Genomic DNA, 24,194 nt, shown 5'->3' with positions numbered 1-24,194 from the left:
TTTACTGAAAGGACGGCTTACTAGGAAAAGTCATTAGGATTGCAGCTGCTTCTTCTTTAGCCTTGTCCTCTTCCACTGGGCCACACCATTCTTGCGGACGTGATGAACCGCTTACTGGGCCGCACCATTCTTGCGGACGTGATGTACCGCTCACAGGGCCGCACCATTCTTGCGGACGTGATGTAGCTGGGCCGCACCATTCTTGCGGACGTGATGTACCGCTCACAGGGCCACACCATTCTTGCGGACGTGATGTACCGCTCACCTAGGATACGACGTTAAAGTGGGTAGGGAGGGAGATGATTCGACGTGAAACTGCCCAGGGAGGGGGGAGAGAAAGAGAGAGGAGGGAGGGAGGAAAGGAAGGGCAAGGAGGGGAGAGAAAGAGAGAGGAGGGATGGAGGAAAGGAAGGGCAGGGAGGGGGAGAGAAAGAGAGAGGAGGAAGGGAGGAAAGAAAAGGCAGGGACGGGAGGGGGAGAGAAAGAAAGAGGAGGAAGCGAGGAAAGGAAGGGCAGGGAGGGGAGAGAAAGAGAGAGAGAGAGGAGGGAGCGAGGAAAGGAAGGACAGGGAGGGGGAGAGAAAGAGAGAGGAGGGAGGGAGGAAAGGGAAGGCAGGGAGGGGGAGAGAAAGAGAGAGGAGGGAGCGAGGAAAGGAAGGGCAGGAAGGGGAGAGAAAGAGAGAGAGGAAAGGAAGGGCAAGGAGGGTCAGAGAAAGAGAGAGGAGGGAGGGAGGAAAGGAAGGGGAGAGAAAGAGAGAGGGAGCGAGGAAAGGAAGGGCAGGAAGGGGAGAGAAAGAGAGAGGAGGGAGCGAGGAATGGGCAGCGAGGGGAGGCAAAGCTCACCGGTTGACGAGAGAGGTCAGGTTGTTGAGTTGATGTTACTGCTGTGTCTATCACGTCTTCAAAGGTCTCCTCACACAACAACTTCTCGTCAGACGGCTGAAGATATCAGTATTCAGTATTCAGTATTCAGTATTCAGTATTCAGTATTCAGTATTCAATACTATGTTTGTACACCGGGGTAACAATTCGGGGTCAGAAAAACCACCGGATTTGTAAAAACCTGAGAAGAAGTCACATCTCCAGTGACAACAGAGCTCTCGACCTTAACAGTTGGCTGGTAGAGCGGGGAGGCTGCAGCAGCCCTCTCCTCTTTCTCCTCCTCTTCTTCTTCCTCCTCTTCTTCCTCTTCTTCCATTGGCTCTTGTTTGATTTCAGGCAGATCTTCCTGAACATTATTTCAAGCTTATTTATAGGCTGATCCACCTTATCTTATTATTGTTTTATTAGCGTTTAACTATGATTACTAGTAGCATAACTATGGTTATCAGGTTACTAGTAGCGTAACTATGGTTACTAGTAGCGTTACTATGGTTACTAGTAGTGTAACTATGGTTACCAGGTTACTAGTAGCGTAACTATGGTTACTAGTAGCGTTACTATGGTTACTAGTAGTGTAACTATGGTTACTAGGACTGTACCTGTTTGTCTAGTTCCGGCTCACTACACTCGCTAGCCGGCAGACTATTCTTGTCGTCTGAACTTGTCTCGCTGGCAGACTGCTGCTTCTTATACTTCTTGTACTTGGGAACTATCTTCCGACGATTAGGCACGTTCTGAGGGAGTTAAGTCTTCATTTAGAGCTCGGTGGGTTCCGAGGGGGGGGGTTCCGAGGGGGGCCGAGGGGTTCCAAGGGGGGGGGGGAGGGGGGGGGGGGGGGGGGGGGGGGGGTCGGGGGTACCGAGGGGGGGCCGGGGCCCAGTGACATAAAGTGAGGAATCTAAGAATCTAATTCCTAGCCATATTAATTTCCATAGCCACGCCGACTAATTTTTGTCAACAAAATTATTAAATCAAAATAGTCGCTCACGGTTGTTACACACTGTAACGCCGCGCACTGTACTTTAATTCTATATTTATCCGAGAAGATTTTCGAATCGAGCGCAAATGCCAGATTCCCAGCAGATTCCTAGTTCTTGCGCTTAACTTGCGCGTTACCAAATAATCCAAGATATTCCTGTCAGGATCCAAGATTTTCCTACTACCAGTATGGTAGTATGGACTGTTTGGTAGTATGGTAGTATGGTAGTTGCAGGAACGCGCGAAGACCTATATGTAAATATTACAAATGCGTACATAGAATCGTAGCCTAGTTGGTTAAACCGTCAGTACTACATTAGCAGATCGCGAGTTCGAGACCCGGAAAGGAATTCTTTCACAATCTTTTGGCAATTATGAATAACTATACTAATGAATTAATAACTATACTAATGAATAACTAAACCGCTGTAATATAACTAACAAAGTAAAATGAAATCGTTATCCGGCCGCGGAGCGGCCGAAAAATTTATGGTAGTCGTTTTAAAAATATATGGTAGCCGTTTTTTCTTTCCAGACTGGATTCCTAGTCCCTTTTTAAATTTATGTCACTGGGGGCCGGGGGTCTGCTATACAGTGAGTCAGAGTTTCATTTGTGGAAAGTTAGGGTAAAAATCCGTGCCAGAATTCCCCGAGAGTTTCCACGCCAACTGGCGGGAGCTCTGCCCACACTACGTGCCTCGTTGTGTGAATCCGGTTTTTTTGACCCACGCCATGTGGCCCGTCACCACATGGCGTAGTGTGGACAGACATTCGGGGAATAGAGGCGTAGTGTGGGCAGACCCTCAGTTAATTTCTGTGCTGAGGATGGTCGATGGTCGTGGGCACTGGGCACGAACCAAGGACTCTTCTCCTAACCACAGCCCTAACTTTACTGGGGCTCTAGTGCACGGTTGTAAAATATAAAATAATATTTCGGAAATTACTTTGACGTCTTTAGCGGGATCCAATAAAGTTCCCTTCTTCTTGTTAGACCTGGTCACTAATGAAGCGATACTGTCCTCAGTAATCCACTCGTCGTATCTGAAAACAGGGGGGTTCACTATATTACTACATGTGTAAATGTGGCAAACACTAAGTTAGAGTTTAATAAAGCATCAAGTGTTAATAGACAATATTTATTCATCATTTCAATACCTTGTACTACACGGGGGCGGGGGGCCGGGGGCGGAGGGGGTCACTATACTTTTCTAGAGAACCCCCCCCCCCCCCCCACTACACCATTAACTTTATAATAAACACCAGTATATTATATATTCTATATCTATTCCTAGTCTAACCTGGTATTCCAGCCTGTATAGTGTATGTGGTATATAGGCAGATCTGTGCGACTATCCACATTTTTGTCGTTTATCTTAGCCTCGTAGCTACCACACGCTTTAGGGGCCCCATACAACACCTTCACTCTCTGTCCGAGAGAGTACTTGTGTATGTGTGGCATTTGTTCATAATCTGAGAAGACTTGTTTATATAACTAATGTGTAGACTATATTGCAATTTGGACACGAAGGGAAACACACAATGTTAGGCTTGAATCCTTCGTAAATAAACTAAATATTTAGAGCCTCAAATTATTTGATAAGTGTTGAAAGTATTAAAACTATACTATAATACAGTTAACTTATCAGAGAAAATACTGCAAGTTGTTTTTAAACTGACCGGTATAATCACTGCTAGCAGCACTCTCCCCATCCTGATCCTTTACACTGTTCCTTCTGCCTTTACTGCACGGAGTGCCCTGTGAGAGAGGCGTAGAAGGGGTGCCCTGTGAGAGAGGCGTTGTAGGCTTGGATAGCGGCGTACTGACCCTACCTCTCTTCTTTCCACCTTCCTCTGTACTCTACATTAAATATATGTCACATCTACATTCTCCACATTTTTGTTGAGTCTAGATAAAATAAAATACCGTAGCCCACAGGACAATTTGCCCGAAATGTGAAAAATAATTGATATAATATGAAACATGTAAGTGGGTATTTCTAGTGAGCTAATTAACAGGTTACCTCGCAAATAGAGCTAATTAACTAATTACCTAATTAACTAATTACCTAATTAACTAGTTACTAATTAACAGTTTACCTCGCAAATAGAGGACCTCCTTTTGGATTTGCCGTCCCATAATTCCAAGAAGGGTAGTACGTATCTACAGTAAGCATTCTTCACTGTGTGGGAGCCACTTGGAGGGATGTTCAATATGTTCATCTGGTGGGAGAACTTCTATTAAACTAGAGCTACAAGACCTAGGAAATAATCAATAATATTAATTTAAAGTAGAGCTTATATTGTTTTATATATATACTAGAAAGCCCGTGGTAACAGGGATGAATCCAGTCAGTTTTTATCGCATCAAAAATATCCGTCAGTACAACCGAAGATACAGCCAATTAAAATGTAGCTCGCACTGAACAGTGAGTGAACACAACGTAATTACCACAAAACCGATCAAAATGACGTTAAAACAATCATTGCACGTGCACGTGCGTGTAATAACCCTCGTTACCATGGTAACTACGCAACTATCTATTTTTCATCCAATTTGCACGTGGGCGGTCGTACGTACATACAGAAAGATATATATTAGTTAGGGATTAACTCCTCAGAAAGGAGAATCTTAAGGAATTGAGTCAAAACAAGCGACGAACACAGTGATATTAAAGAAGATATCTCATATCTCCATAGTTACACTACTAGTAACTATAGTTACACTACTAGTAACTATAGTTACACTACTAGTAACCATAGCTACACTACAAGTAACCATAGTTACACTACTATCTCCACATACCTGAGCACATATAGATCTCCACTTCATATTCTGTGTGACAGTGTCCGGGCCCCCACACTCTGCCACGAAACAATGCAGCTCGAACAGGTCTAGATCGTGGTAACCAACACTCGGCCTCCGTGTTATGGGACTTCCTGGCAAATAGTATCGTGGTAAAGGGAGATAACATGTCGTGGTAAAGGGAGATAACATGTCGTGGTAAAGGGAGATGACATGTCGTGGTAAAGGGAGATAACATGTCGTGATAAAGGGAGATAACATGTCGTGATAAAGGGATATGACATGTCGTGGTAAAGGGAGATAGCATGTCGTGGTAAAGGGAGATAGCATGTCGCGGTAAAGGGATATAACATGTCGTGGTAAAGGGAGATAACATGTCGTGGTAAAGGGAGATGACATGTCGTGGTAAAGGGATATAACATGTCGTGGTAAAGGGGTATAACATGTCGTGGTAAAGGGAGACAACATGTCGTGGTAAAGGGATATAACATGTCGTGGTAAAGGGAGATAACATGTCGTGGTAAAGGGAGATAACATGTCGTGGTAAAGGGATATAACATGTCGTGGTAAAGGGAGATAACATGTCGTGGTAAAGGGATATAACATGTCGTGGTAAAGGGAGATAACATGTCGTGGTAAAGGGATATAACATGTCGTGGTAAAGGGATATAACATGTCGTGATAAAGGGATATTAACATGTCGTGATAAAGGGATATGACATGTCGTGGTAAAGGGAGATGACATGTCGTGGTAAAGGGATATAACATGTCGTGGTAAAGGGATATAACATGTCGTGATAAAGGGATATAACATGTCGTGATAAAGGGATATAACATGTCGTGGTAAAGGGATATAACATGTCGTGATAAAGGGATATTAACATGTCGTGATAAAGGGATATTAACATGTCGTGATAAAGGGATATGGCATGTCGTGGTAAAGGGAGATGACATGTCGTGGTAAAGGGATATAACATGTCGTGGTAAAGGGAGATAACATGTCGTGGTAAAGGGAGATGAGATATCGGCCACTTCTGGGGGGCCTTAATAGCTGTCATTTTCAGTTGTTTGGAGTTAAGGCCAGCAATATGACATGTCTCTTCTGAGAATTTACTTGCCTCTTCTCTAATTTCATAGTAAGAGCACGGAACATTGTTTCTAATATAATAACGAAATTTTTATCTAGGATATTACCTTTCTTCTCCCAGTACTCATACAGACCACTGTTGAATTGTTTCTTTAATTTAGCGTTGTTCAAGTTTTCAGGCTCGGTTAAACGAACAGTAGAATCGGTGTCAGCTTCCCAGGATAACGGTAATACTCCGGTGTCGTAGAACGCTAGCGCTTTCTCTGAAAATTGAAGATTTTAAATTAATGCACCTTATAACAATATAACAATATGATAAGTATATTACCCCCTACCTAAAAGGGGAGTAGCTGCCCCACTATGGAGTAAGGAGTGAAGAGTAAGGAGACAGGAGTAAGGAGACAGGAGTAATGAGTAAGGAGACAGGAGTAAGGAGACTAGAGTAATGAGTAAGGAGACAGGAGTAAGGAGACAGGAGTAATGAGTAAGGAGACAGGAGTAAGGAGACAGAGGTAAGGAGTAAGGAGACATGAGTAAGGAGTAATGAGACAGGAGTAAGGAGACAGGAGTGAAGAGTAAAGAGTAAGGAGACAGGAGTAAGGAGACAGGAGTAAGGAGACAGGAGTAAGGAGACAGGAGTAAGGAGACAGGAGTAAGGAGACAGGAGTGAAGAGTAAAGAGTAAGGAGACAGGAGTAAGGAGACAGGACTCCGGAGTAAGGAGACAGGAGTAAGGAGACAGGAGTAAGGAGACAGGACTCCGGAGTTAGGAGACAGGAGTAAAGAGACAGGAGGCAGGAGTACGGAGACAGGAGTAAGGAGACAGGAGTAAGGAGACAGGAGTAAGGAGACAGGAGTAAGGAGTACGGAGACAGGAGTAAGGAGACAGGAGTAAGGAGACAGGAGTAAGGAGACAGGAGTAAGGAGACAGGAGTAAGGAGACAGGAGTGAAGAGTAAAGAGTAAGGAGACAGGAGTAAGGAGACAGGACTCCGGAGTAAGGAGACAGGAGTAAGGAGACAGGAGTAAGGAGACAGGACTCCGGAGTTAGGAGACAGGAGTAAAGAGACAGGAGGCAGGAGTACGGAGACAGGAGTAAGGAGACAGGAGTAAGGAGTAAGGAGGCATGATGTAACACTGTTATATATCTTACCTAGAGCTGGTTTCAGGACAATAATGTGAGAAGAACTTGTCAGGATTGATTGCAGAGGTTCTGTCTCTCTGTCAAATCGTAACATATCCTCCTTCGGTATCGACATGCTGAAACATTATAACACTTAAAACATTTTACTTCTCTTACTTACTTTAACGTACAGATGATGCTACCAGTCTTTTTAGCAGAGTGCACGCGAGCTAAAGTTTGTTTCTACTCACAATTTGCCGGATTTGAAGCTCCTAACGATAACCTCGCCAGGATTAGTAGCTACGAACTCGTCACACTGGCTGTGAGAGGTAATCAGTACCGGTACCAGAGTCTGCTTCTTTGAGCGGGTATCGTAGAACGCAACTTTACCTACATCCTCTTCGCTGTAGTGAGCACTTCGTCCACTGCGAGTTAACAAGTGTTCTATAAGATCGATATGATAAAAGTTGGACAGATGTCGCCAAAAATGACTCCTGTTCGACAGCGATGTCGCTATCGAACAGATGTCGCACAATCAGAAGGCGGTTATTAACAGGTGTATCCCACTAACATGTTTAATAATAAGTTTAACTGATCATACAGAATCTACTTAACTACTAGCTAAGATAGGTTAGACGTGACTGGTAAATATCAATGTTTTACCTGTCCGGACCATCGACTTTTCTTCTTTTTCTCTGTTTTTTACTCTCCAAAATAACGGGAGTCCCAAAGTTTTCAGGATTAGTTAGTGGTAAGTGATCCAACGTCTGAAAAAATAATAGTTTATAAATTATTTACTTACCACAGTGCAGTAAAGCACCTAGCTAAACAATAAACCTGTATTATTGTAGACCGTTAGTTTGCACTAACTGTATGTGCATTGTGGGGGTCCGGACTCTACGGCGTAAGGGTCTGCCCACACTACGCCTCTATTGACTATTCCCCGAAGGTCTGCCCACACTACGCCATGTGGTGACGGGCCACATGGCGTGGGTCAAAAAAACCGGATTCACACAACGAGGCGCGTAGTGTGGGCAGAGCTCCCGCCAGTTGGCGTGGAAACTCTCGGGGAATTATAGAGGCACGGATTTTTAAAATCCGTCGGGGAATAGAGGCGTAGTGTGGGCTGACCCTAAGACTCTACGGCATAAGACTCTAGAGCGGGTTAGGGTTAGGGTAAGGGTTAGAGTCTTACACCGTAGAGTCCCGGACCTGCATTGTGTACTGTAAGTGTAGTGTAAGTAACTAAGAATACTACTAACCCATTCCTCGTTGAAGTGTTTGGCACCTTGTGGGCACACGCAGTTTCTACCTAGAGTCCTCTCGTCCCCATCATCAAACACTGAAATATAATCACATGTCAAGTTAGGACTCAATCAAACTCTTGTTATCTCTTCTGATGTATCATGGTTTCGCATGTTGGCCCCATTGCTTCAGAGGCCACAAACCTTGCTGCCTAACTATTTTAAGTTGGGTTCTACGATGAAGAATCATGATTAGGCAATTTCGCTGAAAATTGCCACGACCACAATTCACGCAACATTAGTGATTGGATGGTCTTAAATTTATCATCTGATACCAAATCTATCCTGGTTACAGCTTATTTGACTGGTTTGCCAGTTAATAGAAAGATTAGATTAGTGTGTATATTTACATACAAGTACATAAACAAGTACATTGTTTATTTTGAATGTACGTCCCAGATATATTGGTAGATTTGCCTAACGGACATTGAAACGTAGGATAACCTAATGTTATCTCTTGAAGGACCGGAAACAGTGGCCCTATATCCTAAAAGAAGATTGAAGTTAAAGATAAATAAGCCTCCTCATTAACAATATTAAACGATAAAGGGAATGACAAAGTCGCATCTTCGCCGGATACTGTACTGCTGTCTATAATCGAATTATTTGTTGTCACATGTGACCTATTTCGAGTCAGAGAAGCGCGCAATTGTGCGCGCAGTCTACTGCGCTTAATGCTAACATTGCTTTCTTGGATACTAAATTAGCCAAAATTGAGAGTACGTTCTGTTAGCATTTTGGTCTATTTTGGATCATAGAGTAATTTATAAAATTTGGTGGGAATAAATCTATTGTATCTGCAGCTTCCTAAAAGGTCTACAAAGGTACCCTCAGCCAACTGAAGGGTTGGACATGAATATAAATAGATTAAGTCTCTCCAAACACATCGCAGAAGTATATTGATTTGTATTGAAGTTTTACAAGGAAGTTTTTATTCGAAAAAGTTTTCCCGTTAACGGGGGACTAACGGTGTTTGAAGAATACTACAAGGTATATCAGTGGATCCTAATGTTGGATTAGTTATATCTCAAACGAGTTGTGGTAGCTGAGGAAGTATCATATTGGTTGATTGGTAACGGGCAGTCGCTAACTTATTAATGACAACCTCTGTACAGGTTACAATAATACAGGTAATATCTGTCTCAAAACTCTGACGATATACAATTATAAACAAGAATGAATGGAATGTAAAGGAGTAAGATAAAATATTGACATATCCCCCCCCCCCCCCGCCCCCCACTATAGGTGTTGTAACCGAGGAACAAGATTGCTGTTTGGTTTAAAGAGAAGATTGTAAAAATGTTGCTTTCTTCAATTGTTGTACTTCAGTGTTAAGTTTGAAGTTTCGTGTGGATAACTAGAAGCTAGATCTGGTTGTGAATTTGTATATGCAACACTGATATTTCTTCCTCAATTAAGGAAAAGACAGGAACTGGTAGCATCTAATTGGGCTGGTAATGAACTATTTCTAAGCTATGGTTACCAGAATCTGCCGTGGAAATTCTTTCCGTTGCTTATGCTCTTTCTCATCAATGTAAAAGACATGGAACATTTTGACTTCGAATAGGGGAAGTTTTGATGATGAAACCAGAATTGGCGAATATGTTCACGCTCAAAAACTACTGTATTCTCCGAAAGAATAGTTTAAACATTTTAATAGTTTACTTACATAGCACAACTATTGAAATAGTTTAATTACATAGCACAACTATTGAAATAGTTTACTAACATAGCACAACTATTGAAATAGTTTACTTACATAGCGCAACTATTGAAATAGTTTACTTACATAACACAACTATTGAAATAGTTTACTAACATAGCACAACTATTTAAATAGTTTACTAACATAGCACAACTATTTAAATAGTTTACTAACATAGCACAACTATTTAAATAGTTTACTAACATAGCACAACTATTTAAATAGTTTACTAACATAGCACAACTATTGAAATAGTTTACTAACATAGCACAACTATTTAAATAGTTTACTAACATAGCACAACTATTGAAATAGTTTACTAACATAGCACAACTATTTAAATAGTTTACTAACATAGCACAACTATTGAAATAGTTTACTAACATAGGTGGAATGACCAGTGATGACGTCAAGCACATCGGCAGAAGCAGGGAGACACAGTTTACTCCTGCTGCAGCATCTAACCCTCTACTCATCGTCCCTAAGTTGCTCCCTCTCTCACTCATTCTAGCCCTTGCAACATTCAATGTTCGTGGGCTGAGTAAAGAAGTATACCAACATATATTAGGACGTGACTGTACTCAATATAAATTAGACGTTATAGCCCTTCAAGAAACTAAGATCACTCAGCCATTTGAAGCAATGTTACCCTGTGGCAATAAGTTGATTATCATTGAACAAAAGGATGCCTGTTATGCAGGTCTGGGGTTTGTGGTATCAAAGCGGCTAGTACCGTACATTGTTCAATATCATCGTGTCAGTGACCGTGTTGCGTGGATAGATTTCAGATTGCCTGTAAAGCACGGTGAACCCGTCATGTTTAGAGCCGTCAATGTGTACTGCCCCACTAACACCAAATCAGAACTCAGACCAGAAATTGTCAGGAAAGTGTACAAGCAAGTCAGTTCAGCTATTGTCATTCCTTCAAGATACGAGTTGTTTGTGATGGGAGATTTCAACGGTAGGCTGGGTAAGCTTGATGACTCAGATTATGTAAATGGTGTGTCAAATTATGTCGGCAGGCACGGTATGGGTAAAAGGAACCATAACGGTCACTACCTTCTCAACTTCATGTGTAGAAACGACTTGTTTGCTGCTAATACTGCCTTCCTTCACCGTGCGAGTCATCGGACCACTTACGAGGGTTTGGTTAATGTCAAAGGTCAGTCTGGTAAAAAGCGTAAAGTGTTTACTCAGATAGATTATATTCTTTGTAAAAGAAGAAGTAAATGTCTGCTCAGAGATGCTAGGTCGCACAACGGTATGGTGTTTATTTCTGACCATAGGCTTGTAATATGTAAGATTGAATTGTCTAAACGCCCCTTGTTCTACGCTAAAGCTCCTAAACGTCCTAAAATGTTTGACACTCGCAGGCTCACATCAGACCCCGATTGTAAACGAGCGTATGAACATGACATTGCTAGTAGACTTTCTACTGTAATACCCTCAGGTGATCCCAACAAGGACTTTGCAGTAGTACTGGGTGAAGTTCATAAGTCAGCTGCTGAGACCCTAGGTTACAGGAAGGCTAATAATAAGTGCTTCTTCTCTAATGACCCTACTGTTGTTGCCCTAGTCGCAGAACGACACAATATACGCCTTGCCCTGGCAAGCACCAACAAGCCCTGTGATAGCTCTGTACTGCGAGGATGGAGAAATAAGCTCGGTAAAGACATCAAAAAGAGACTGAAGAAGCTAGAGTGTGCTAAGGCTGACCAGTTAGCTGAAGAAATTTCATCAACTGACGACACGCGTCAAATGTTCGAAGCTGTGAGATCCTTAGCTAAGACCAAAGAGACAAAGCTTATAGTTGTCCACAATAAGGATGGGTACCCTATTGGTACAGACCTTGCTAAAGCTGAAGTACTCCGTGATTGGTACGAAGAACAGCTGACTGGAGATGAACCTGCCCTCGATCCGTTTGAAGGTCCCCCTTCTCCCCTCGACTGCCCTATCACAGAATATGAGGTAAAAACCGCTGCTAAACGCCTCAAGAACGGCAAAGCCAACGGACCTGACAATACCCCCAATGAGCTCCTCAAGTATGGTGGGAGTGCGCTATGTGTCCATTACGCCAAAATCATTAACACCTGCTTTAAAGAGAACCTGTTCCTTGACGCTGTCGGAGAATGTTTCATCACCCCTCTTCAAAAGCCTGGCAAGACTCCTGGTGAACTGAAAAGCCTCAGACCCCTGACATTATGTAACTGTGCTCGTAAGCTGCTATCCCTCATTACACTCAGGAGAATTGAAGCAAAGGTAGACGCTTACACAGGTCCATGGCAAGCTGCCTACAAGCAGAAGAGAAGCTGTGGAGACCTGGTATGGTGTCACCGTATGTTGATCAGCATCGTAAAAGAAAGAGAGTGGTCTTTCCATAAGATGGGCCTAGACATGTCCAGTGCCTTCGATACGATCAGTTATTCTAGCATTTGCAACAATTTTAATTGCTCTCTTATCAGTTGTTTTATCTTTACATCGACACGCCAGCTACTCAGCTTGCCTTTGCTTTGTACAATGGACTTCACTGTGGAAAATTTGAACAGACTCGAAAAAGAGTTATCAGTGGCGTTGTATGACATTTTGAAACTCTCGAAAACTCAAACCGTTACAGAGCTGAATCATTCGAGATTAATGGCCATTACGAAAGACCCCTTGGCTAATGCTGTTGAAAAACTTTCTAAATTGATGACAGGCAATATTGAACTATGTAAATCTGCGGCCAGTACGATAGACAGACTGAAATCAGAGCAGCTTAATTATCAGAAGGATCTTATCAAACAGCAACAGAAAGAGCTCGACTCTGTCCAGCAAACTGTACAAACTGAGATGAAAAAAACATGGTGCGACATCGTGAAGGAGAACTGTGAAACAACTACCAGTGCTCCGTCGATTGACAGTATAAAGACAGCTGTGAAAACTGTAGTTGAAGATGACGTCCGCAGTAAGAATTTCATTGTTTACGGTGTGCCAGAGAATTACGGCAGTGATCCACATATAGTGGCAGAAGAAGTGATTACCGAAATTTGGGAATCATCGGGGTGTGATCCTCAAGTGGTGGCAGCAAGTTTGATCGGGATTAAAAAACCTGCAGATAGTGGTAAACCAAGACCGTTAAAAGTGACATTGGCTTGCACGGAATCAGTCAAAATGGTTCTTGCTCGAGCAAGAAATCTGAAGAAATCTAATTATGTAGCGTACCACACATGGTACATCACACCTGACAGAAATAGGGAGGAGAAAGCAGCTCACCAGAAACTTGTTGTAAAAATGAAGGAAATGATTACTGCTCAGCCAACAAAGTATCATTATATCAGAGACGGCAAGATTTTAAGTGTAGATAAGGTCAAGATGTAACATATAGTGTTTTTGATATCCATATTTCTTCGATTTAAGTGTACTATAAGGCTCTTATCTATGGCTGTTGCGTGTATTTGTTGATTTCGGCGTGTATTTGTTGATTTCGGCCGATAACGAGGAACTTTTAATTGTGAGTTATAAAACTGCAACCGTGATTGTAACTCAGGTATGTGATGACTTGTAGAGCACACATCGCTGAATAGCAATCGCAATGCAGGTCTCACCCAGGCCAGGTTTATCTATAGGGCTCTTTTCTGAGGATTCACTGCCAGTTGTTTATGTATTGTGTTGTGTGCTAAGGTGCATCGTTTCATTTTTGGATATTTTGGTACGTCCTAAGCAAAGGGAATTTATATTTATCTAATTTTATGTAATTGTAATACTTTAATATTATAGTAAACATTAACCAGTGTACCAAAAGCTGGTCCCCAATCAATCACGATCAGTAGGCAGACTGTGCTCAACCTCCTAGAGGACGCAGGGTGCACAAGAGATGAGATCAGACTAGTGAGATTCCTCCTGAGCAACACCAAGATCAAGGTGCGAGTCAACAACGCTACCTCCCTTGTATTCATCAGCACCAATGGAGGACCCCAAGGTGATAGTGTTTCAGGCCTCTGTTTCACAATCACTCTAGCTGGTGCCTGCTACCACCTGCGTGCCGTGACGCTGCGCCCAACCCCTCCTATAAGCCCTAGTGGCATGCCTGAAGAAGATGCCTACTCTGATGACATCGACTATCTTGGTGAAGACAAAGATGCTCTAGAAGCCCTCCTCCCTATCGCTACTAAGGTGTTCAAAGAGTGGAATCTGAATATTAATGAATCAAAGACAGAGTTTGTACACGTCTACATAGCTGAGAAAGATGAGGTCATGGATGATGGTAAACCCCTTAGAATGAATGAAGAATGGTGCGGTAGCAAGTTATTGGGTTCTCTGCTAGAAAGTAGGAAGGATGTCACCAGAAGAATCATGTTAGCCAATGTAGCATTCCAGAACTTCAAGAAGGTCTGGTGCCAGAGTAAGATCCCCCTACAGAAGAAGCTGAAGGTCTATGAGGCCCAAGTAGTATCTATCCTCATGTATAACTCTAGTTGCTGGGGAATGCCTAAATCGTACTGGGACAAACTAGATGCATGTCACCGTAACCACCTCAGAAAGATCATGAATGTCAGCTGGCCACGCAGTATGATGTCCAAATATACCCTCTACAAACAGAGTAACTCTACCCCTATGTCTGAGCGTGCTGAGTTATCTAGGTGGAAGATGCTAGGACACATACTGAGGAGCGATGAAAGATCACCAGCTCAAGCTGCGCTGTGTTTTGCTGTCGAGATGTGCAGTGAAGCTGGTAGACTCGGGGCTCACAGACGTAACCTCCTACACCACCTGAAGGTTGACCTCTGGAAGCGTTTCATCTTGCTTGAGTCGTATGATGATATTCTTCATTTGAGAGAACTTGCTAGTGACCGTGGTTATTGGAGTAAATTGTTGAGTACAAGTCAATTTGACTTTTGGGACATATAATCTTACAAAGGATCACATTTCGGTTCTAAATTATTTTAGGATTGTTGACATTTGTAAGATTGACATGTTTGATAATAAGCACAACTATTTAAATAGTTTACTAACATAGCACAATTATTGAAATAGTTTACTAACATAGCAAAAAAGGCTTCAGCTGCAGCAAAATCATCAAATGAAAACACCTTTGTGGTGGGACTGGGGTCTGTCAAAATTAGGAAAACAGAAATTTCTAGAATCCCTACATGATAGGCTCCTGGCATACACAGCGGAAATCTAAAATAATAAACTAAAATAATTTACAAGCAAGCCTATTATATCTGAAGATGGGAGAAAAGTCCTTCGTAGAAAACTACAAAAGGCCATTCTCGAAGAAGGACAAACCAATTACATTGATTGAACGGAACTATGGATAGTACAGATAATTTATATCCCCAACAATCGTACCCGCAATACCACAGTTATCACAAAATAAATAATAGATAAATAAACTTTAATTTAACATTTCTAAAACGGTATTCTCAATTTTTCTTTCGATAACGTTTCGATAACGTTTCGATAACGTTTCGATAACGTTAACGACACAGATAAACTAGAAGTTTTGTGAAATTTCATGAAAAATGTAATTAAGTAAAGATTATGGCAAGTTAGTTTATAGCTTAAATGCGTATTATTATACACAACTTAAATGTGCACTTAAGTCTAACATTTCTTGGATAAGTTTCAACATTCTTGTAAGTGATATCATATATTGGTCCTTATTAAACAGGTCGGCACAATTTCTCAATTAATGACGTCCCCTAATTAAACAGGTCGGCACAATTTCTCAATTAATGACGTCCCCTAAATGGTATAGCACCTAAATGGTGTAGCACCTAAATGGTGTAGCACTTAAATGGTGTAGCACCTAAATGGTGTAGCACCTAAATGGTGTAGCACCTAAATGGTGTAGCACCTAAATGGTGTAGCACCTAAATGGTGTGGCACCTAAATGGTGTGGCACCTAAATGGTGTGGCACCTAAATGGTGTGGCACCTAAATGGTGTAGCACCTAAATGGTGTAGCACCTAAATGGTGTAGCACCTAAATGGTATAGCACCTAAATGGTGTAGCACCTAAATGGTGTAGCACCTAAATGGTATAACACCTAAATGAACGGGAGATAGTGGGTTCAATTCCCGAACGCGAAAGCTATATGATTTGGACCAAATGAACTGTTATAAGCGTTTTCTAGTCGGTATTGATAGTGCAAGATGCACACAATGTATACTATACATTGTACACTGTACTGCCGTGCTATTAAAGTATATCCGGTTCTAAGAATACACACAGCACAAACAAACACGTCATTATTGCAACGAATAATTGTAATGTAAGTGTCACTTTAAATAATTAACGTTATTATTTTAATGTTACTTAAAATAATAAACTTAATTATGATAATAAGTAATGTTACTTTACATGATCAGCGTTATTATTTCAAAGCAACTTTGAATAATAAAGTAAACATCGTGTATTACTATAATTAATAAATGTAATTATTATAACGTTACTTTGAACTAGTAGTGTTGACTGTGTGTTTACTTGTATGTACACTAAGTAAACTAGTGACTTACCGACAGTATAAGTGCTTGCATCAGTTATCTTGAGAACTGTTGCTGGAGACCACACATTATCTTTCTTCGCTTCCACTGTGCTTTGCATCTGACACACATCATTAGCTATTAAAACAAATCCCCCAAATGTTGTGAATGTCACGTTTCTTATCGGTATTTTGATATTTTTGGAACATGTACATATTACATGAGCAAAACTTGTAAGAATTATAACGTATTGTTATAGATAACACGTGTATCCCTTACCTTGACTACACCTCTAATGTTGTCTTGAGTAACGGTTGCTGACCCCGTTAACGGCTTGTTCCATGAAATCTGGAAAGTAACATTTTACATATTTTACATATCAGATACGTATCATGTATGTTATACAGCTGAATATCTGCTAATAGCAATAACAGCAGGTCACATGACACATAACATCAGGACATCACTAGGCTATCCATTATCGGAGTGGATAGCCTAGTCATCACTATTTCCCACTTCTTGGGATTTCTCTCCCCTCAATTTAAGTATGAGACAAGAAAAAAAAGAAAAGTTGATTAGTTAGAAATAAAATAAAACTATTTACCCGTATTTTGATAAGTTTTTTGACATGTTTAATTGTGGCCTCGCAGAAAGCCCCACGGTATTTAGCACTGACTTCCGTCCCAACTTCTAACACATCCTGCAAACATGTGTATAGTAACCATAGTAACATAGTAAATATGTGTATAGTAACCATAGTAACATAGCAAATATGTGTATAGTAACCATATGCATAGTAACATAGCAAATATGTGTATAGTAACCATAGTAACATAGCAAATATGTGTATAGTAACCATAGTAACATAGCAAATATGTGTATAGTAACCATAGTAACATAGCAAATATGTGTATAGTAACCATAGTAACATAGCAAATATGTGTATAGTAACTATAGTAACATAAAATATGTGTATAGTAACTATAGTAACATAACAAATATGTGTATAGTAACCATAGTAACATAGCAAATATGTGTATAGTAACCATAGTAACATAGCAAACATGTGTATAGTAACCATAGTAACATAGCAAATATGTGTATAGTAACCATAGTAACATAGCAAATATGTGTATAGTAACCATAGTAACATAGCAAATATGTGTATAGTAACCATAGTAACATAGCAAATATGTGTATAGTAACCATAGTAACATAGCAAACATGTGTATAGTAACCATAGTAACATATCAAATATATGTATAGTAACTATAGTAACATAGCAAATATGTGTATAGTAACCATAGTAACATAGCAAATATGTGTATAGTAACCATAGTAACATAGCAAATATGTGTATAGTAACCATAGTAACATAGCAAATATGTGTATAGTAACCATAACCATTACTAAGTCTCTGGCAAGCAATAAACATGTCCTAGGGATATTCATTGACTTGAGCAAAGCCTTCGACACCCTTGATCATGATATTCTTTTATGCAAATTAAATTCCTACGGTATTAGGGGCACAGCACTTACCTTACTAAAAAGCTATTTGACTAACAGAAAGCAGTATGTTATGTATAACGATGTACCATCAGAAACAATGGACGTGAAATTTGGAGTACCACAAGGGTCAATTCTAGGGCCGTTACTCTTCCTATTGTATATGAACGATATAGTAAACTGCTTTTCAGACAGCGAGGTGAAATTTGTACTTTATGCTGATGACACTAATATCTTCATATCAGGACCATCTAGAGAAGCAACATACAAAAAAGCCAACTTAGTACTTAAACATGTCTCGATTTACATGAAATGTAATCTACTTCATATCAACATGTCCAAATGCTGCTACATACATTTTAAACCTGCCTCTGAATATGATGACACCTGTGCACGGACCAGACCATTTGCTATCCTGCTAGATGAATCTAGATCAATATTCATCAATGGTAAGGTTATTACTAAAGTCAAGGATACCAAATTCTTAGGTGTTGTTATAGATAGTAAGCTAAACTGGATTGCCCACATGCACTACATCCGTAAAAAACTGCGATCTATGACTGGTGCAATCTGCAGAATTCGGCACTCGATACCTTCTGAACTATATTTGAAAATATATAATGCTCTTTTTGAATCACATCTCAGTTATGGTATAAGTGTTTGGGGTGTTGTCCTCAAAGAACGGTCCAATGATAGTCTTTTCATCGCACAGAAGCACTGTATAAGGATCCTTTTTGGCGACCTTGACTCATATTTAGATAAACAATCAACATGTGCACGTACTAGACCATACGGTATGCAAAAACTAGACCATAAACACTTTGAAAAGGAGCATACAAAACCCATTTTTAATAGATTAAAAATTCTTACAGCTCAAAACTTGTACAAATATCACTGTATTTTAGAATTCTCTAAGATTATCAAGTACCACTGCCCATACTCCCTTTATGAGGCTATCAACATTTCAAACCGTGCAACGAGTCTAATGGTTATTCTCCTAAATAAATCAAATACCTTTTTGTTTAATGCAGCCAAGCTTTGGAACGCTGTTCATAAAAAAATTTTAACTTCAAGCAATTGCTTAGAAACGTCCATTAGTTTGATAAAACTGAGAACCAAAGCACTATTAATACAAGCACAGGCAGCTGACTTAAAAGATACTTGGACTCCAAACAATTTTAAATTGCAGTAATCAAATCTAATTGCAGCGGCACACACTTACTATTACTATCATGATTGTACTATAGACAGAAAATCTTTCAAATCGATTTTGGGCGCTTTTTAAACATTTGTTGTAATGTTTTTAGATAAGTTAAATATCTAAATTTATAAAATTTTTTATCGGAATGAATTAATTGATATTTAATAATTTATTCGGTAGGTTTATCTGGTATTGATATTGATTATATTGATATTGTTATTATTGAACGAAGCTAACTCTAGACATAGTTAATACTACTTCTTTTAAGAAAGGGACTTGGAGTATAAACGACCAAGTTTGCATAAATTTCTACCCAACCAAGAACTCAGGAGGCAAAGGTGGGTGCGTAAACTTTTGGTCTGCACTCTCCGATCCTGTATCACCCTGGATTCTTCTCGACGTATCTTTGTAAAAGTTATATACCTTTTAGTCAATCTCTTGCTACTCCAAGTCCCCTAAGATATCTGATCTAAAGTTCGTGCTAGTTATATATATATGAAATATATTTTTGTCTGCTTTAATTGATACTAAATAAAATTGTTGTTTTCTTGAAATTGTTGTTTTCTTGATAGTAACGGTGTTAAATATGTGGTGTTATTTATTTCAAACGCAAATATCTGGAGAAGGATTCAATGTTATACAATAAATAAGGGGTATATATATATATTATATAGTGAACAAACTGGCAGAACCATTTGGAATCAGATTTGCTGACCAACAAATCGGTAAAACTGTTAATTTCCTTGACATCACTCTAACCTTGGATACTTACAACCAGATCCAATATAGACTCTACAGAAAGGAGACAGATGCTAGGAATTACTTGCGAACGGATAGCTTTCATCCTCACCATGTATTCGAATCTGTGGCGTTTTCCCAGATGATACGAATCATAGAAAGGAACTCGCAAGACTCAACCTGTGTAGAAGACTTAATGGAGCTGAAAGCAGATTTATCTAAAAGCGGACATAACAGTGTTAAGTTAGAGGAGATCGAGCCGAGAGCAGTTGTCAGAGTACTGGAGAACACCCACGGAGCCAACAGGTCTAAGGAGAGTGAGAACGCTGATAACTTAGTCTTTTCAGTACAACACTCTTCGGACAACATTCAGCTGAAGAAGTTGATTCACGAACTTGGACCGGACATCAGGAGGATATGTGGAGATATACGTGTGATATTTGCCACACGAAAACATCCTTCAATCGGAAACAGGGTAGTGAAGAATCGACAACTTGGAAATAAGGCTGAATGTCCCCAAAAAACATCACAGAAGTGCTCAGCCCCTGGATGCAAGACTTGCCCGGTATTGTTCGATCTTGACTCTAAGATCATGGTCAACGGCATGGAGCTTAATCTAGACGAATCCCTCACGTGCAAAGATAAGCACATTATTTACGTTGCACAATGCCAGCAGTGTAGGGCTATTGAGGGATCTGAGGACACTTACTTTGGGCAGACGTTGACTCCATTCCACATTAGGCTCAATGGGCACCGGAACAAGTTCAACATTGACGACCGTGCCCTCTACGAGCACTCAGCCTTATCAATGCATTGTTACGATGTACACAAGGACACTTTCAGTTTTGACTGTTTCAAATTCGGGATTGTGAAAAAGACTAAACCTTCCCTATTAGATAGGGAAGAGGCTAGATTTTGTGCAAAGTTTAGAACTAATGTTTGGGGTTTAAATAGGATGGAAATTAAAAGGTAGTTTTTTTGTGGTTTTTACCAATATCTGTAATTAATTAATTTTAACAATTTTGTGCCAATTTTGCGTCATTTTTCTTTATAAATTTTATCTACCACGCTATCAGTGAAACAATTTTATCGTATTCCAATTTCTGATCGACTTTCATGATATTCTCTAATCATGACCTTTTTATAAATTTTTGAATCTCTTTGACTGAGTATTATGATTGATTTTATCTGACTAATTTATTTCTTTTTTGTAGGCTCTAGCGATGTAATAAACGAAGTTTCCAAGCCAAATTTGTGTGTTTCCCTTCGTGTCCAAAATCAATTATATTATATAGTACTATATAACCAGGGTTGCCGGCATTTTTGAGAGTCTTTTTTAAGGTTTTTTCACGTCTTTTAAGGCCCCTTTTGACCCATTTTTAAGGTCCAAAACAGTTAAATTTAAGGTTTTTTAAGGTTTTCCACTACAGAAATTGCAATCATATCTAAAGGGGGAAGGTATAATTTCAGAAAAACGAGCTAGGTATAATTTCAGAAAACCCCAATTAAATCTACAACAAGCTAGGTATAATTTCAGAAAACCCCAATAAGATCTACAACAAGCTAGGTATAATTTCAGAAAAACCCAATTAGATCTACACCGAGCTAATTATAATTTCAGAAAAACCCAATTAGATCTACACCGAGCTAGGTATAATTTCAGAAAATCTTATCAGGTCTACACCGAGCTAGGTATAATTTCAGAAAATCTTATCAAATCTACATCAAGCTAGGTATAATTTCAGAAAATTTTACTTATCCGGAAAATCCATTTAGATCTACATCAAGCTAGGTATAATTTAGGTATGGAACCTTAAAAAACCTTAAAAACCCGAAAATTTGCCCGTTTTTCACGTCTTTTTTAAGGTTTTTTGCCCAAAATTGCCGTTTTTAAGGTTTTTAAGGCCCCCGCCCCCCGGCAACCCTGTATATAACATAGCAATTAAGAAGATATGAAATTGCTAAGTAGATTTAGGACTCAAATAAGGGGTATATACTATATAATAACATAGCAATTAAGAAGATATGAAATTGCTAAGTAGATTTAGGACTCAAATAAGGGGTATATACTATATAATATAGCAATTAAGAAGATATGAAATTGCTAAGTAGATTTAGGACTCACCGACATATATTAACTAGCTAGCAGCCACCCGACCAACATATACCAAGATTAGGTGTGGATTGCTTGCGGAGTAGTCGGATAGATAAAGTACAGTCTGAATTGCGGGCTGGAGCGACCAGCCAGGGACAGGGTTTGTATTCACACCGCGAAGTTCATTCTTTAGCACAACATTGCACTGCTATATAATATAATATCGTTAGTACTGGGTGTTAGTTGTTACAACTTTAATATTAAATGATGGAGTAGTTTGCTGTTTATTAGTCTCGTGATTGAAATACTGAAACAACTTCCTGTTTCATTCGTCCATGTCTCTTCCAACCGGATATTATCCAACTATCAACTTTAATATTGGCACGGATTGTGCATAAATGATATAATTACAAATTTCCATTCATACAGTATGAAATATTCTCCAAACTGATGATCTTAAATAGTTCTAGGAGTAATGACTAATAGCATAATGTTTGATAACATTATAATATAAAATAAATAAAATAAATAAAGTCAATTTTTACAGCACAGCAATATATATCTAAATATCAGATCCTCTGTGATCATAATGTATAAAAAAAGGAGCTTTATACATTATACATTATAATATCAACTTTATTTTCGAAATCTGATTACTAATACCAATAGTATTAGTTGATAAAATTCACAAATCAATTAATTAATATAACAACCTTAATTGATTGGCTGACCCTGTATAAAAAATAATATAAAAAGACAAAAAAATTAATTATCAAAATTAAAGCAAAAGTTATATCTTTAAAAATCTAAAATCCAACTGCTTTGAACCAACAGCTTATTAGTCATAAACAATACAATAAACGTTAAAGAGTTTGCAGTAAAAGTACCCAACATTAGGGATCCCCAGTAGAGACACTGCCAAAATGTTGAAAGTATATCCATGCACTATTTCATCCAAATTGCCAACTCGAAAAACGAAAAGAAATAATGATTAAACCTTGTAGCTTTGTAGTACGTATGATTTTACATCTAATTAAGGAATCGTAATCTTTATGCGAGGCAAATCAGATTAATCAAACCTCATCTTTTTCTGCAGTGACTGTAATTGCTGACTGTATATTTGAGTTTTTTGCAAAATAAGTGTCTAACAGAAGAAGAAATACAAAGTAACAGGTTATGAGCAGATCCCGATCATGAGTGACGTCACCATTGTAGTCATACCAATACCCAAACACTAAGACGGCAATGTATTGCAGCACCAACCTGTACTGTAACTTGCCACTACGATAGCTCCAACCACGGACAACAAACGTTGCTGCACTCAATACACCACTGCACATTAGATAAATTTTGAAGTGTGTCTTTGAAAAATCATACTTTCCTGCTTGAACTACCTCACCTGTAAGTGTTCCGTATAGAAGCAGGGCAGATATTGCTACAGAAATTTTAACAACAGCTTGTTTGATAGTAGATTCAAAGTCAGAGGGTGTGTTGCTCAAGCTTATCATTGCAGAAGTGCTCATAATGTGACACAAGAAGCACATGAGAATGTAAATATCAACTGTACTGAGCAGCAGTACAAACAATGGAATCGACATGAACACAGAGTTAACTGTCTGCGCAACCACAGTAAACAGAGATTTTGCAGTTCTAAGACGAACAATACTTTCCACGATGTGAGTACCTAGAATCTGTCCTGAAATAAAGACTGGAATCGGTAGAACGCCAAGTGCTCTAGACCCAAAATACATCGAGACTGTTAGAAGTAAAGAGCTCATCAGACAAGTCTGCAGATCGGATAGTGTCAAGGTCAGGACATGGTGCCTGTACAACACAATTATAACAAGGAGAGCAATTGACAGTTGCCAGGACAGGAAAATACTGGGGAATCTAAAATTGTGCAGAGTCAAAACAGTTTTGTTGGATATGAGGTACGCTGAAGGTACCAGTATTGCAAGAGACCTAAGAAGAGCTTTCTTCATCTTAAGGGTAGTGGGCTTTTACATCTTTAAACACACTGTGAATACTATCATTCTATCTGAAATAATAATCAATTATTTTCATTCATTATTAACCTATTTGACTAGCGCGAACAACTAAAGTTACTGCGGGTGTTGAGACTGAGACATTGTTGAACTTCCTAAGAAGTAAACACTAAACACTAATCTTTTCACAATGCAGACAGAAAAACGATTGAGAGAAAAATTAAATGATGGTCTTTGTCTTTAAACCAATAACGCCAATGTTGAGGATGCAACCAAGCAGGAGATAACAAAGAAGGTAATGCAGTCAAGGATACAAGGATACA

General features: G+C 39.5%; 1 protein-coding gene across 1 annotated transcript in view; it reads right to left on the bottom strand.

Annotated features, from left to right (window-relative positions):
* The window catches only part of LOC134823823 (AT-rich interactive domain-containing protein 4B-like), a 33,129-nt gene extending 11,020 nt beyond the window's left edge, over window positions 1-22,109 (bottom strand). The window contains exons 1-18 of the mRNA XM_063835401.1: window positions 21,917-22,109; window positions 16,951-17,046; window positions 16,626-16,694; window positions 16,380-16,467; window positions 8,133-8,212; window positions 7,534-7,637; window positions 7,122-7,295; window positions 6,901-7,007; window positions 5,857-6,012; window positions 4,663-4,796; window positions 3,957-4,079; window positions 3,537-3,717; window positions 3,158-3,329; window positions 2,804-2,900; window positions 1,481-1,615; window positions 1,063-1,227; window positions 843-938; window positions 22-265 (exon numbers count right to left, since the gene is read on the bottom strand). Of these exons, the coding sequence (XP_063691471.1) occupies window positions 22-265; window positions 843-938; window positions 1,063-1,227; window positions 1,481-1,615; window positions 2,804-2,900; window positions 3,158-3,329; window positions 3,537-3,717; window positions 3,957-4,079; window positions 4,663-4,796; window positions 5,857-6,012; window positions 6,901-7,007; window positions 7,122-7,295; window positions 7,534-7,637; window positions 8,133-8,212; window positions 16,380-16,467; window positions 16,626-16,694; window positions 16,951-17,046; window positions 21,917-21,922 (2,227 nt within the window). The 5' untranslated portion in view covers window positions 21,923-22,109. The remainder of the gene's footprint in view (window positions 1-21; window positions 266-842; window positions 939-1,062; window positions 1,228-1,480; window positions 1,616-2,803; window positions 2,901-3,157; window positions 3,330-3,536; window positions 3,718-3,956; window positions 4,080-4,662; window positions 4,797-5,856; window positions 6,013-6,900; window positions 7,008-7,121; window positions 7,296-7,533; window positions 7,638-8,132; window positions 8,213-16,379; window positions 16,468-16,625; window positions 16,695-16,950; window positions 17,047-21,916) is intronic.
* Between the last annotated feature and the right edge of the window lie 2,085 nt (window positions 22,110-24,194).

This window comes from Bolinopsis microptera, chromosome 12 (genome assembly GCF_026151205.1).
Source record: "Bolinopsis microptera isolate Bmic1 chromosome 12, MBARI_Bmic_1.0, whole genome shotgun sequence".
Classification (NCBI taxonomy): Eukaryota; Metazoa; Ctenophora; class Tentaculata; order Lobata; family Bolinopsidae; genus Bolinopsis; species Bolinopsis microptera.
The sequence above is the reverse complement of the archived record's forward strand: the minus strand, read 5'-3'. Positions and strand labels throughout refer to the sequence as shown.